Here is a 17,097-nt window from a genome sequence, read left to right on the forward strand (position 1 = left end):
CGACTGTGCCCACACTTTGTCCCTTAGAATTTTATCTGCATAGCCTATTGGGAGAATATATATTTTGAAGTAAAATCATTATAAAATAAAATGGTTGACTTTGAAAGAGGGCTTTATCATTTAGAAGCCATTTCCACAACATAATTAAGATTACCAGCATGCATGGTTTAATGTGACGACTTTGATTCGCAAACCAAGTGAGACAAACTGAATACTGTTAGCTCTCTGGTGCAAATCTGGGGCCTTGGCCTAAGTGAGCTGGCCAAGGATTACTGTGTTGAACCCCCTCTATTACCAAGGACTCAGGGAACAATACCTGCAGGGTGTACCCCGGCTCGCACTGAAAGGAGAGTACATCATTCACCATGTATCGGTCTCCTGTTTTGACGCCGTTGCTGGGAAGGGCTGGCTCTTGGCATGCAGCAAGACCTACAGCTGTAGAAAAGCAAAGACAAAGACTGAGAAGTTACGTAACACAAACAATATTCTCATTATCTGAATAATAAAACACTTCTTTTCTATGCTCTCCTCCAAGAGAAATGAACAAAGGCTAACTCTTTCTCTTGCTGTTCTACCAAGAAGACTAAATAACTTTAAATCAAGGTTTTGAGCTAATTCTTAAATGTTAACTTACTTGATTTTCATCATGCAATGAATCAAGCTTTTCTTTATTTTTTTATTTTTTATACGAAAACAGTTTATTCCCTTTCTTTCTTCTTTTGAACTTATTTCTTTTTACAGACTATTAAAATGACAAAACTAAGATGAGGTACCGAGTAAATCTTCATATCATTACGACTTGTTTTTTTTTTTTTTTTTAATTTTTTGTTTATTGCAGTAACATTGGTTTATAACATTGTAAAAGTTTCAGGTGTACATCATTGTACTTCTATTTCTGCATAGATGGGTTGTAATTAGTATTTTGGTGGTGAACATGATGTAATCAAGCTTTTCTTTAAATAATAAAATTTGTTATCTTCACATTTAGTGTAAAACACTCCAATTATAATGCATGCACATTTTAAAAGGTCCTTAAAAGATTGTTTCCTATTATAAGCAAAACCCTATGATACAGTTGTATTGCTTTTTGTTTTTCAAGCACACTTAGTAGTCTTTTTTTTTTTTTTGTGAGGAAGATCAGCCCTGAGCTAACATCTGCCACTCCTCCTCTTTTTGGTGAGGAAGACTGGCCCTGGGCTAACATCCGTGCCCATCTTCATCCACTTTATATGGGACGCTGCCACAGCATGGCTCGACAAGTGGTGCACCGGTGCGCGCCCAGGATGCGAACCAGTGAACCCCAGGGCCACCACAGCGGAGCACACGCACTTAACTGCTTGCGCCACCGGGCCGGCCCCACACTTAGCAGTCTTTATGAAAAATTTTAAGTGTGAATCTGGGAATTCTATCTTTCCAGAAAAACATAATGTAAGAATAAATATTTTATATTCAATCTCTCTCTCTCTCTTTTGTTTAAAAACAACAAACAAATTCTCAAGGTATGTTCTTAGGTAAACAGGACCCATATTTACAGACCCTAAAGCTATGATCAGGCACTTTCCTAGAGGAACTGCCTTCACTTAAGGCACTAACACATTTAAATAAAAATGCATTGCATGATATTGGACTTCAGCCTAAAATATCAGATAGATTAACTCTAAGTATTATTTAACCCTGACAACTGCCCATACTAACCCTTACCATACAAATAAACAAAATATGCAGCTATGGTACTTTATAGAATCAAAAACACATTTGAAACAGTGCTAAAGACTTGATGGCTTCAATCTTCTCATTCCTCATTCTAGGATCCCAGGTTACACAGTACTAATGGGTTATCCAGGGTGACACATGGGGGAGAAGGGCTTCTTTACAGTAGACAGGCTCAAAATTCTTCATGCGGCCTTGGACTTAACTTTAGTTCTTGTTCTTAACACTAACACAAATGAATTGATTAGATTTGCTAACTGATTGGGACTTTGACTAATGGGGCTGGGATGGGGAAGGTGGGTAAGACTTTAGTTAAACCAGACACAAAAACTAGTAGAAAATGGAAGAAAAGGTCTATGCTGGGCCAGCCAGCTACACAATTGTGGGTCCCAAAGCAACACGAGGATGTGTGCTGTCTGCCTTGCCCACAGGACTGGTCCACATGTGTCCCCTGCTCATGCGCATGCTCCACTGTCCCATCAGACTTCACTTAAAAACACAAGATCAAAGATAAACTATTAAGAATTTCATGATGGGCAACAGCCAGCATCACGCACTTCTGAGAGCAGGAGCCTGTGTAAGTCCACACGGCGCCCACTCACGAGGCAGGCTCTGGATCTGGGCTACGGAGTCTGGACAAGCAGCTCTAGGAGAAACTAGAAAAGGGATGAAGATAACATTTTTAATGCCCCTAAATGCTAGTCACTATGCTAGATGCATTATATTGTTCTATCCTCAAAGAAACTCATAACCAGGCTCCTTGTATCCGATATTAAGGAAAAGGCAAAATGAGGTCAAATTGGCAGGTCAGGTTCCTCTGCTACAGACATGTACATAAACCCATCTTTCTACATGGGTAAGTGAATGGTCAATTTCCTTTACTTCTTTGCTCTCAAAGCACAGTGTAAGAGCCTGAAAGAGAGGCTGGTTTTCGGCCCCACTTCCCCCAGAACTATGGAATCAAAATCGGCATGCTGACATCATCCCTGACGATTCTTATGCATTAAGGTTTGAGAATCACCAGTTTGCCTCACTGTCCCCCCAAACCTGAGAAGATGAAACAAAGAGAGAGCAGTGCACTCATTTCATATCGTTAGTGTGATTGTTCATTGAGAACACCACGCTGTAGAAATTGCTTCAGAATGGGCACCACTGGTACCTAAACCAGCCGGATAATTTCAAGCCATGGAACACACTGATTCTATCTGGGACGAGCAGGGATGAAGTGTATCGTCAAGTTTTTCTAAGTTGAAACTGATTTTTCCCTAAACGGCTGTGCATTAAAAAGTATAAAATGCCATGTGAATTAAGCGGCAATATTTTTTATTCCTAGCACAGAATTTCAAGCCATTTAGGGCTTTTCATAGACGATAAAATTGCTAAATATGGAAAAATACAAGCACTTAAGCCTTTGACTTGTTTTATTGGTATAAGTCTAATTCATTTCTCTCTCTCTTTTTAACTTTAGAATAGAGATTGCAGCTATATTTAAATTTCACCCTTTTTTCCTCACAGATTGGCAAGATCACCTACTATATATCACGTTTTTTTAATTTGACCTTGAAAAGAATACTCTTGGTATAAAATTTCTAACTATAATCTGGAATGCTAAAAAGCTAGTTTATGGTGATACCACATCATCATTTTGGGACACTTCAAGTGCACACCAGGCATGAGAGAGACTGGAGAATATCAATAACCTGAAAGTGTTCAAATGAATAGGAAAAATATTTTGAAATTAAAAAAAAGAAATGTCGTAAGTAATTCAAAATTAAAATTCAGTTACTAAATTCCCATCCCTTTACACATAAGATATAATGGGTTTTTACTTATTTACTATATTTGTTTATTACATGTTGATTTATATAAATTTATCATATACAATTTCTATTTTCTCCTTCTTTGAATTCTATGTGTAAGTCCAATTCATCCTCTCATAAAAATAAATTCCATCTAAATCTGTATCTGTAGGAATTATAATAAATTTTCTGAATAAATGAAAAACATACAAAAATCATTTTAATCAGTGTTTGGTATTACAAGACTCAGGAAGCAGTTATATGCAGAACTTGATATTTGAAATGTAGACAGAAACACCTTTCTTCTTCTTTTCTTCCTTCTCCAGTGTCACTGTGTATCTAGTACATGTTAGAAGCTAACAATATTAAGATATTTGCTAATTGTAGGGACGTTTCCTAACGATAGTATCTAAACCTATAGATATGCATCTCCAGAAACTGAGTGACAAAGTAGAGAAGTGATTGACGTGATCATCTGCAAATATTTATTGAACTATCCTGGACCAGAGCCCGAATATTCTCTATAAAGTGCATTTATCTCCTAAAGATGCAATAATCTCCCCGCAACACTAAGAGTGATTCAAGCCGCAGTGAAACAGTGGACTTATGTCATGATCAGGGGTAAAAACGCTCATGGGGACTTTTATTTTAGGATCTAGACAGCCGTGACTCTAGCAGAGGGGAGAGTTAAAGGTGTGGAGGATGCAGGTCCAGAACACAGTTGGGCTTGAAGGCCAGCCACAGATAGAAGCGTGAAGACAGACGGGGCAGAGCAGAGCCATCTCCTGTGCTTTAAAGGAACAAGGTAAAAGGCTTTCCCACAAAGATCAACCATGTACATATGCACCCAAAGCAGAAAAACCAGGAAGGAGGTGGGGCAGCACTAGAAACCCTAGTCACAAAGTAACGAAAAAAGTTAGTGCCCTAGAAGACAAAACAATTCACTTCCTGACTTTTAGGGGACAGAAGGAGGTGTACTGAGGAATTTTTGATAAAGAAAAGAGGTCAGACCATTTGCACTTAATCATTACGCTAATCAAAGTGTGAAATGAAGATGTGACACGAAGCAGGCAGGGCGGTGTATGATAATAAACACGAACTGCAGAGAAGGTCAATTTAAGTCCATAAATGTATACATCACTCTTTAAAAAATCTAGAAGAGAATGTTCTTTAACAAATCTCCCTTTGGGGTAGAGCTTTAGAGGAACGATGTTTGAGTTGAGTGAAACCGGTATATAGTGTTGTTAAATCATGGCTGGCAGTGTCACATAAGGCACAGACAAAATTGTATGACCAGTCAATTAAAAGGCATTTATTTAGACACAAAGTAGACGTGTAGGAAGAAATATACAAAGGAAAGAAACTCTTCTAAACACTTCCTAAAGTGACGTTGTGCAACACACCACAATTAATACAAAATTAATTTTTCAGCAGTAGAGACATCTGGAAGCATAAATTGTCACATTGTAAGCAAAATTTTTTTATAGAAAGGACTTCTAATCCTTTCAAAGCATAGCATACTTATGTTCTATACCATAAATGATAATATTGCAAACGCTATAAAGCAATGTTTTTTTAAAAGGTGGTTCACAGAGTATCTGATTCTGAATCACTAGACACCCTCATTAAACGTGAAGACAATGAGAAGGTAATTATCGTGCACTCTAAAAGTCTAGATCTCATGCTATAAAGAAATACCAAAACAGGAAGAAATATTTTATGTATCATGGTGTTTATACCATATTATCCACACATGTATATTCTGATCATTTCTAATGTAAAAATTTGGACATTTGGAAATGCACTGATTTATAAAATTGCAATTAGATTTAGAAGGTAGAAAAAGTTTTTATTCTCCATGCGTCTAGCCTGTGAAAGCAAAGAATATAAAACAAAGCCATTAAAAAAGCAAGTGTCCTATTTGACCAAATACACAGTTGAATGGCTTTGCCCACCACTGATCATCAAATGTCAAAATTATGAATCAGTATATAGCAATTAACCTCATCAGGTCCTGGAATTTGTTGTAGCCATTATTCGAAATCCATTATGCAAAATTCAGAGGACAATTTGCTTAAATCTTGAAAATGAAAATGATTTTGAAACACGTGATAAACATGCAATTTTTGTGAAAGGTTTAGAGCAGGATAAAAGGGACCTTTGTAGATATAGTTGAAATAACTTTGAGCATTTTATCTCAACTTAGCATTGTCCTCATTTTGACTGGCATAGTGTGTGGTTTTCGAACGTCACAACTCAAAAAATCTATGTCATTCTAACCAAAGAGCTCAAAAGAATAATGAAGATAATAATTGAACAGAGGGGAAACACAAAGGGAGATATCAGTAGAGTTGGATTATTGACAGGGGCAAAGAAGTCAAAGAACATATATGTAGATACATGAGCTTTCAATATGTAGGTAGGTCATCATAGACACTATAGGGAATATATAGGCTATTCCATAACTTTGAAAAGAAAAATTTTGTTAAGCACATTGTTTATTTTAACTAATTAAATAACCCTTTTTTTTTGCAAAAAACTAGTAGATAAAAATTCATCTTTCTTTACGTGCATATAGATATGATACACCCTAAGACAGAAATGTTGTTGATAATCTCTGTAAACCCATAAATCAAAAATTACATTAAAGGTCAGACAGTGTGTTGGAAAAGAGGTGAATAAAGAAATCACAACTTCACTTAGGGAGACTACATGGGAGGTTGACAACAGATGAAATAAATGTCAACTGTCATGATCACATAGATATAAACATACATGTGTCACTCTGTGCACTCAGGTTTTATACCACATTGCTTGATGAGTCAACACATCTTCATGACAGCAAACAGTATCTATAGAGAAAACCCCATTAATTAATAAAACAATATCCTAAGGAAAGAAAAGAAATTACTTTTCCATTCATTGTCTAAGAAGTTTAGCATCTATGTGGAGGTCAAAATATTTCCTGTTATCTGTAAATTGTTGGCAGGTTCAGTCCACATAATAAATGCTATTTTTATTCCTTCTATTGATTAGATTATAAGGTCTCTTCAAAGCATAGGGGATTGTGTGTCCAGTGTCAAGAGAAGTGAGAGCACAAATTTGGGGGAAGTAGAATATTGCATCTCTCACGGATTTGCACAGCATATTAGCATGTTAAAGGCACAAAGAAATCCTGCAGCGATGGATCCTCTTCACCTTTATTTAACCCAGGATTTCCAAGATGTATTTGATCACAGGACCATCTTGGTCTGTATACTACCCACTAATAACACAGGCAGGAGTGCTCTGAAAAACACTTTGAGAAACACTGATTTTGTCTAATAACTTCATTCATGGAGAGAGGGAAAGCAATTCATCCAAGGTCACAAAACCAGGAAATGGCATAGCTGGTCTCTCCTGGATCTCAGTAAATTATGTATCACATCACCACACACTACAGCCCTGTTCATATATTAAGGTTAAAATTATTCCTGGACCATCAGCTCACTTAGTTTCCCTAATTAAACTACAGAATCCAGGGAGAGATGATGGTTCTTTCTTCTTTATTAGTGTCATGGGCTGAACATTTGTGCCCCCTCGCCCCATGTTTATATACTGAAGCTCTAATCCCCAATGTGATCGTGTTTGGAGGTGGGGTCTTCGAGAGGTATTTAGGTTTAGATGAGGTCATGAGGGTAGGGCCGCTATGATGAGATTAGTGCCTTTGTAAGAAGAGTAAGAGAGACCTCTTTCTCCTCACAGTCACACCCAGAAAAGGCCATGTGAACACAGTGAGAAGCCAGGCAGCCCACCATCACCGGGAACCACATCTGCCAGCATCTTAATCTGGGACTTCCCAGCCTCCAGAATTTTGAGAAGTAAATGTCTGTTGTTTAAGCCACCTAGTGTGTGGTGTTTTGTTATTGCAGCGAGCTGACTTAAGACAATTTGTACATAGCGTGCATCCAGCACATGGCCTGGGATAAGCGAATACACATTTGTTGGATTAATAAATGGATAAAAGGATAACAAATTATGGCAAAATGATCTCAGTGATTAGCTAAAACATACCTTGGCTGCTAAATAAAGTTTCTTCTATTTCCCATTAATAAAGCACAAATGCTGTGAAATAGGTTGCTCTCTACATAGTCTTTAAGAAACGATGATGAACGGAGTAATTATCCCCCATGACGTATTGCTAAATATGTCCTCGCTTGTAGCAAAAAGAGAAACATCCTGTTTTATTTGTGGTCTTCAGTGAATTTACGTTTTTTTCCCACGATAGGAATGATCACTGAAGATGTGACTGTGCCAGTCCTCTTCGCCATAAAGCTAATTATTACAAATTACAGAAACTCTTTCCACGTGAAAATTTACCAGACAGATACATATTTCAGCAAACTCAGACTATTAAACTTAGTTGGCATTTTAAAACATCAAACATTACACTTGAACTTAGCTTCGATTACACAAAAATAAATCTAACAGCACATGAATTTATTGTTGTTTTCAGGGTTTCTTTGTAAAAAGCCCATTATATGTTTAAAATGATGACAATGATAGTAATGTCTTAAAGTCTTCTCAGGTTGTTTAATTTGTGTATCAGATAGACTACTGGGAATAATTATCAAATCAATTGTAGACACTTAATACATGTGACTGTATGTACACACATGAATACTTAACGTATGCTTTTACATTCATATTTTTTTTTAAAATAAGCAAATATAAAATATTCTTATTTAATTTAAAATTTTAATACTCAATAAGCCAAATCATCAGATTAATTGACTGAATCAAGAAAATTTATTAAAATAATGTATTTTTAGTAAAATAGATTCATAATTCTAATAAATTTCTCTTAGTTTAATGTTTTACAACAGGATTCAGCAAACAATGTCCCTTGGGCCAGATCCGGGCACGCCTATTTGCTTCTGTCCTGACTGCCTTCATCGGCCCACAAGCTGAATATATTTACTCTACGGCTCTTCACAAAAACAGTTGCCAATCCGTGTTTTGTGGTATTCTATTATATCCTTAAGTTGTGATACTAAACACTGTCATACAGACATTTGACACTGTAAACGTATTTTATGATATTTGTTATTCGAGAGACTTGAGGAAACACGATGGGCTTATATGTACATTCTTACATTATTAAATACCCATATTGTCAGAAGTCTATGAAAATGAACCATATTCATGTTAAAACAAAACGTGAAATAATGTAAGACATTGGATTTTGATATTGCTTCGAATTTGATGAGCATAATTTCAAAATCAACTATAACCATATCTTCAAAACAAAAACAAAAAAATAATATAACTGTGTACAAACATTCAGGCCAAACATTCTTTGTTAGCAGATTAAGAAGTTTGGTAGTACAATTATGAACTGAAGGAACACGTTTTTAAAAAATTATCTGTTCTTTGAAAAATGTAAATTAATTTACCTAGCCCTTCAACTGCTTAATTCATACTTTAAAAAAAAAAATCAAGTCTAAAAGTAAGGTCAGCAAGATGGCAAATGGGAAGCCCCGACCCTCCTTCCCCCATAGAGACAACAACTTCACAACAACACAGAGAAAAATTGTCCTTGTGAAAAATACAGAAACAGGTTAAGAGGTTTCTGCACCCCAGAGGAGCACAAAGCCAACCACACTGAAGCTGTGTGAAAAATTGATGGCCATCCCTCACAGCCTGTCCCCTCAACACAGCAGGTGTTACTCTGATACCAAAACCAGACAAAGACACAAGAAAAGAAAAGAAAACTACACATTAATATCCCTGGGAATTAGATGCAAAAATTCTCAGCAAAATACTAGCAAACTGAAATAAACAGCACATTAAAAAGATTATACACCATGACCAAGTGGGATTTACACCTGGAATGCAAGGATGCATCAACATATGAAAAGTCAACAATGGAATACACCACATTAACAGAATGAAGGACAAAACTCGTAAGATTATTTCAACTGATGTAGAAAAAGCATGTTACAAAATTCAACATTCTTTCATGGTAAAAACATTCAACAAACAAGGAATAGAAGGACACCACCTCAACATAATAAAAACCGTATATGAAAAGCCCACAAACATTATACTCAGTGGTGAAAAACTGAAAGCTTTTCCTCTGAAATCAAGAACAAGGCAAGGATGCCCACTCTCATGACTCCTATTCAACACAGTACTGGAAGTCCTAGCCAGAGCAATTAAGCAAGAAAAAGAAATAAAAAGCATCTAAGTTGGAAAGGAAGAAGTAAAATTATCTCTGTTTGTAGATGACATGATCTTCCATATAGAAAACCCTAAATATTCTACAAAAATGTTGTTAAAACTAATGAAGGATTTCAGCAGTTTCAGGATACAAAATCAACACAAAAAATGTTTCATTTCTATTTAATAACAATGACCAATACTAAAAAGGAAATTAAGAAAACAATCCCTTTACTATAGTACCAAAAAGGATAAAAAAATTAGGAATAAATTTAACCAAGGAGTTGAAAGACTTGTACACTGAAAACTACAAAACATTACTTAAAAAAAAATTCAAAGATACAAATAAATGGAAAAATATTCTGTGCTTGTGAATTGGAAGACAATATTGTTAAAATGTCTCTACTACCCGAATGATCTATAAAGTTAACGTAATCCCTACCAAAATCCCAAAGGCATTTTGAGCAGAAATAGAAAAAACATCCTAACATTCATATAGAAACTCAAAGGACCCTGAATAGCCAAAAAAATCTTGAAAAAAAGAACGAAGTCGGAGGCCTGACACTTCCTAATTTCAAAACATACTACAAAGTAACAGTAATCAAGGCAGTGTAGTACTGACATAAAGACAGAAATATAGACTAATGGGACAGAAAAGAGAGCCCATAAATAAGACCTTACATTTATGGCCAAGCAGTCTTCAACAAGAGTGCTAAGACTACACAACTGGGAAAGGACATTCCCTCCAAAAACATGGTGCTTGGAAAACTGAATAACCATGCAAAAAAATGATGTTGGAACTTAACTTACACTATATATAAAAAATTTACTCAAAATGAACTAAATATCTAAATATACCTAACACTGTAAAGTTCCTAGAAGAAAATAAAGGAAAAGTTTTAGGACATTAGATTGGCAATGATTTCTTGGCTATGACACCAAAAGCATAGGCAGCGAAAGCAAAAATAGGCAAATGGGACTACATCAAACTTAAAAAACTTCTACACATCAAAGAAAACAATCAACAGAGTGAAAGGCAACCTATGTAATGGGAGAAAATATTTGCAACCCGTGTATCTAATAAGAGATTAATATCCAGAACATATAAAGAACTTCTACAACTCAACAACAACAAAAATAACTCAATTTAAAAAATGGGCAAAGGATCTGAATAGACAATAATCCAAAAATATATATATATGGCCAATAAGCGTATGAAAAGATGCTCCACATCACTAATCACCAGGGAAATGCAAATAAAAACCACAATGAGATATCACTTCACACTCGTTATGATGACTAGTAACAAAAGAAAAGAAAAAAAGAAAGTGTTGGCAAGTTGTGAAGAAATTGGAACTCTTGTGTACTGTTAGTGGTAATGTAAAATGATGTAGCAATCACGGAAAACAAAAAATTAAAATGTAATTTCCATATGATCCAGGAATCCTACTTCTGGATATATATATCCATAAGAATTCAAAGCAGGATCTCAAAGAGATATTGGCACACTCACGTTACTTGCAGCATTATTCACAATATCCAAGAGGTGGAAGTAATCCAAATACCCGTTGACAGAAGAAGATATAAATAAAGTGTGGTATATACATATAATGGAAGATTATTCGGCTTTAAAAAAGAAGGAATGTCTGTCACAGGCTAAAACATAGATGACTCTCAAGGACATCATGCCAAGCAAAATAAGCCAGTCACAAAAGGACAAATACTGTATGATTCCGCTCATATAAAACATAGTAGTCTAAAGTAGTCAAAATCATAGAAAAAGAAAGTAGAAATGTGGTTGCCAGGATCTGGAGGGAGGGGAGAGGGGAATTATTGTTGACTGGGTATAGAGTTTTGTAACATGAAAAAGTTCTAGAGATCTGTTGGACGACAATGTGAATATATTTAAGGCTATTGAAGCATACACTTGAAAATACTTTAGATGGTAATTTAATGTTATGTTTTTTTAATCACGACAAGAAAATAGAGAGGGGGAAAAAGGTACGTCAAGTCTAGAACCAGACATATAACACAAGTATGACCAAGGCACCCCTATCTTGTACCTTACCATACCAGAGCAGACTACATTGTATTTCAATTTCCTTGTTTGCATCTCACTCCTACTTTAGAAAGAGCTCCCTTTGGATTAGTGACCGTATATCCCCAAGAACTAGCAGAGTCATACTAAATATAATTTTTTAATGAATTCATGGGTCATGTGCATCTACAGAAAATACAAAGCAGTTCATAAATATGTAAAGATCAAAATGTGTTCACATATTAGAATAGCAAATAATAGAAGATTTTATTTTAAATGGAGTATCAAAACCAAGATATGATCGCAGATACAGCTTTGATCTCTGATGGGACATTATCACCTAATAATTAAATCACGTGAAAACAAACAAGTGAACCAACACAATTTATTGAGTTCTATAGAAAGATTAAAAGAAGGAGGTGGTGTGGAGAGGGTTAATATTCCTTATGATCCCAAAGAAGTAACAATCTAATTGGGTTTAAAGGACATGAAAACAACTGATAATACAAAGAAAAAATGTGTGATAATTGAAGCATGTGGATAATAAATGCTAATAAAAAAATAGAGGTCAAAGAAATGAACATGGGTTGACATACAGAGAGAGAAGACTTCACAGAGGGGTGCGGGCTGAACAGTTCTTGACGGGTAAGCCAGGTATAAAAGTCAGAGAGAAGTGGGGAAAAGGTCACAGATGAGGAAAACAGTGAAAGTATTGATGTAAAAGTGAAAATTTATAAAGCCTGTTTGGTGGACTATATCTGACTGAATTAAACGGCTTTTGGGAAAACAGTGGAGGTTAAACCAGTGGACACATTATGTAGAGATGTCATGATAAGGAGGTTACAACAAGATGTTGAGCCACTGAAGGATTTTTAGCAGAATAATTAATGTTCTGATCAAAGTGACATTTGGGGATAAATCTGAGTGTGGCATTGTGTTGAAAAAAGTCAGAGACAGAAAGACCAGTAGAAAGTTATGGCTATAGTTTGTGAGAATGACAAGATTTATTGAAATAGATATTTAAAAAATGAAAAATAAACAAAAGACCTACTGAGAAAGTGCTAAAAAAGCTTTCTGGCTAATTACATACCAGTTATGGTGTATTGCATGATTCCATGGTCAACTGTGATGAAAGCTCTCCAGAAAAGGAAGCTCGGACTTCATTTTCACTGCTTAGACAGGACGTAAAGAATCGACAACTCTGAGGAAGGGAGGTGGAAGGAATCTGATAGTTTGGGGAGCAGGAAACAGCCCTGTCTCATTGCACCTTCCAAAACTACTTCACTTTTTGACACTTGAAACTTTTCTCACCATCGACTTCAATCCACTTCTATGAATAAAGTCCACTCCCCTGTGTCTAGAGCCTTGATCAAAAATCAGATAGGACTGAGGGTCTCATAAATAATTAGTTGGTGGTTGGCTAAGTCACAGAGGCACCAGTCATTACTTATTCCATTTCTAGCATCTTTGTTCCCAAGTTACTTACCATTAAAAATTTGCAAGATTGACTATCGAATAGAGAATTCTTTCAAGTTCTAACATCCAAGGGATGCATCTGATAGAATAACATCATGAATTTCAAGCTAGTAAGAAGGTCCTGAAACCAAAGGAATGACTAAAAAAATAGAATAATCATAATTTTCAAGTGACCACAACTTGTCAATTAAGTAATATATTTTTGCATATGGGACTCTATTGAAATGGGTTTTCTGTAGGGACAAATACTCTAGACTTACCCATTATTTGGGCATAGAGGATCTATAGGTGTATAGATAATGCCAGATTAATATCTGGTAAATATTTTCCATGTAATTTTTCTATGTTTGGACTCAGAAACCCACTGTGACTCAAGAATTTTGCTTTTCCATAACACTTAAAGACTAGACTCACCTAAACAATATAGTATTTAATGAAAGTAAGCACACGCAAAAACTAAATGATCTACGAAGTCATAGTGAGGGTTGTGTTATAGAGTAAATCTAGTTCCTTGCCATTTTCAGAAATATGTAGATTCACACAGCAGTCTAGAACCAGCAAACATTTCAATCAGGTGTTTCCACAACCTGTGCTCAACGCCACTTTGTAATGGTCAACAGTAAAGAGAAAAATGCTGCTGTGAAATGGGAGGTGCCACATTGTCAATAGACACTCAGATAAGAAAATCAACAACACTCACCAACAACTAACTCACAATTGAGAAAAAAAAAAGGAGTTGAAAAGACCTACTTGATTTTCATTAGCAAACTTTATTCACTCCACAATTTTAAATGTTTTAATCAGAAAATTGTGAGAGTAGTAAAAATCAAACAAAATATTTTTAAGTATTTATAAAAGTTAAATTTGAATAAAAATCCTTCTATTTCTCTATTATTCATGCACATAAAAATAACTAGATATATTTTCAGAAATCTGAATATGTTTGGGTTGGTCTGAAGGGAGTCTATGGAGAAGTCAGTATTTTGTCACCACATCTTGGCAAACAGCCCTCGAATCAAACACATTTGTAAAGCCCAAACCCTAGAACCTTCTTATTTCCCCCTGTCCTCACTTTCTGCGTCCATCAGCAGATCCTGTTCCTTCTACCTACCATAAGCATCGCAAATCCCTTTTCTCTGTGTATCCTGCCTCCTCTGAGCTGACTACTACCCACCGCTGACTACTGCAACAGCTGCTGGCCTGACGTAGATGCCCCCACCCTCCTGGCTGGTCTCTACTCAATAGCTTAACTGATCTGTTTAGAAGATAAGTCAGATGACGTCACTTCCCTGATGAAACCCTTCACTGACTTTCGACGACTCAGAATAATGTCCGGGCTTCAAGGTGCTGCGCATTTTCCCTCTTGCTCACTTTTTCATGGTGTTTCCTGCCTCTCTCCTCACTGTTCACATCGCTCCCTCTATTATAGACTTTTTTTTTTCCTTCATTCTCGTGAGTGTGTTGGATGCTTTTCCACCTGGGCTCTCTGTTGATAGTTTCCTTTGACTACAATGCTTTTCCCTAAGTCTTTTTGTGGCTGACTACTGCTCACCTTTTCATCCTTCCTTCAAAGAATATTTTCAATCTAAAATAGAACACCATAGTTATTTTGCACCTCAGAACTCTGTTTATTTGCTTCAAGGTGCTGAGCATGATCTGTAACCATCATGGACACTTAGGTTCTTTCTTGTTTATTACACCCCCACCACTAGAATGTAAATTTTACAAAAGCAGAGACCACATCTGGTTGTCTCGTCACAACTCTGTCTACGGAGCCTAGAGGACAGAGCAGGGCATATAAGAGATGCTCAAATAATTGGTGAAAAATGCAGGGATACCCACAATTTATTTTAGGGGGAGCAGAGATGACGGCAGGGGGGATTAATCGTCACCCAGAGATGAAATGAAGGTACATGTGCACACTCTGTGGAAGCCATCAACCACAAACGTAGTCTCACAGGGGTCACAAGGGCAATGCACCAAACCACAGCTATTAATTTGAAACCAAACTCCTTTTCACGCGGGCAACTCTCTGAGTCACGAGCAGGGTAAGCTGAAGCAGAATTCATCTAATGATTGACGATTCTCTCAAGCAGCAACCAGGAAGCCAACTGATAAATACATAAATTTAATGAGAGGATCCTCCTCTTAAATAAAGGCATGAAGACCACCAGGTGGTGGTCCACAAGGTGTGATTTTAGGATAAGTCCTCAGTTCTGTACACTCTACCCTCACCCCTTCCCAAATCTGTTAATGCCTGAAATTCCAAAGACTATAAAAGGACAACAGAAAAACTGAAGAACTGTAGGATTAAGTAATTTATACCTCACCTTTCACTTAAATTTAATACTTGTTAAAAGTCCAAAATATCCTAGGTAGGAGGAAAGTTTTAATTGTTATCAGCTATTTTGTGTGTTACATTCAATCCCAAATAAAGCTGGAATTCTCCTGTCACCAAAGTTATGTTAATACTGAACACCTAAAATAATCTTGTAAGAGAAACTTCACATTCCCAGAGGGGTCTCTGGAATTCCCTGTGATGTAAGATATGACCTGGGATTAACATTACTTTAAATACTTCCACGGTCTTTGGTACAGTTAGAATTTGGTAGGAAATGAGGAAGACGTGAATAATTATCAATTGATGTGAAAGAAAGCAATTTTAATAGGACTCAGGGACGCATTCTTTGCCCGACAACAGAGTTAAAAGAGGATCTCAGGCGATTCATTGAAATAAAAGCAGTTCGAGAAAATCTTTTGGATCAGCGAATGATTAATATAAAAATAAATAGAAAAAGGGCTTAACATGAAGTGATTAAGAAGGTAACTCCATTACACCATTGAATGCACACTCATTTATAGCATGTCCACACTATTGGAGATACTGGGCTCTCATCTCTGGGTGCATAGAATGAATTCTCTGTAAATGTACCCAGGGGTCTATGGGGCTCTATTTTGTTCCATCTCTCATTTTCTGTGATTTTTACTCATGCCCACCTTCAAGGTGAGAAACTTTATTAGTATTATTAATGCAATATTAAAGTGCCAGTAAAACATGCATTAATACATTGCACATATTTATAAGGATTATTGTAATTACAGAGGACTAATCCAAGCTGTCAATATTCAATTATGATAACATCCTGGATAAATGTTTAATACTTTTCATTTCAAAAGACTGAAGGCATTTTCCAGAAATTTAATCTTCATTTGGATACTTCCTTCTGAGTGCCTGTTTTGAGATGAGCACACAAAGGAGATGAATGAAATGTAGTACTTGCTTAACCACTGAGAACAAGCACGGAGGAGGGCGTTTAAAAGCACTTCCATAAGAAACATGACTTGATAGTGATAATATTGTGTTGACCATCAACTCAGACCTCTGCAGAAATTAATGTGGTTTCCTAGATTATGTTCTTAACATTATATCAAAAATTGATACACAACTTTCACATAAAGTTCAGTTCTGCATTTTCCAGAAAACCTTTTTTTGAAGACAACTTCCCTTGCAAGTTATCTTTTAGCATATAGAATAAGGAAGGACGTTCTCTTAATTAATTACTACATTTTCTTCTTTAAAAGAGAAGTAAATAAATTATGTTTCATTTTTTGCTTTTATTGCCAGAAATTCAAAGCTAAATTTAATGCCAAATCATAGCAATTCCTTTAATCTAGGTGGCTAGTTCATTTCTACCTTTCTCTTTAGTTTGGATGCCTCTTTAAATTTTATTTCTTTTAATAATTTCTTTGTTGTATATGTATTTTTATTTTACGTTGCACCAAATACTTGAAGAGCAGAAAGATTATCTTTTTTTTAACCTAAACAATCTATTTTCTATTCATTTGACTATGTATCTTTTTTTTTTTTTTTTG

At 35.9% G+C, this 17,097-nt stretch overlaps 1 protein-coding gene across 1 annotated transcript in view; it reads right to left on the bottom strand.

Annotated features, from left to right (window-relative positions):
• The window catches only part of CSMD1 (CUB and Sushi multiple domains 1), a gene marked incomplete at its 5' end in the record, with an annotated part of 1,589,548 nt that overhangs the window by 197,865 nt on the left and 1,374,586 nt on the right, over positions 1-17,097 (bottom strand). Inside the window, one exon of the mRNA XM_087418289.1 lies at positions 317-435. Coding sequence (XP_087274415.1) covers positions 317-435 — 119 coding nt within the window. The remainder of the gene's footprint in view (positions 1-316; positions 436-17,097) is intronic.

The sequence above is a fragment of the Ceratotherium simum genome, chromosome 28 (genome assembly GCF_057802395.1).
Source record: "Ceratotherium simum simum isolate JZ-2026a chromosome 28, ASM5780239v1, whole genome shotgun sequence".
In the NCBI taxonomy this organism is placed as follows: domain Eukaryota; kingdom Metazoa; phylum Chordata; class Mammalia; order Perissodactyla; family Rhinocerotidae; genus Ceratotherium; species Ceratotherium simum.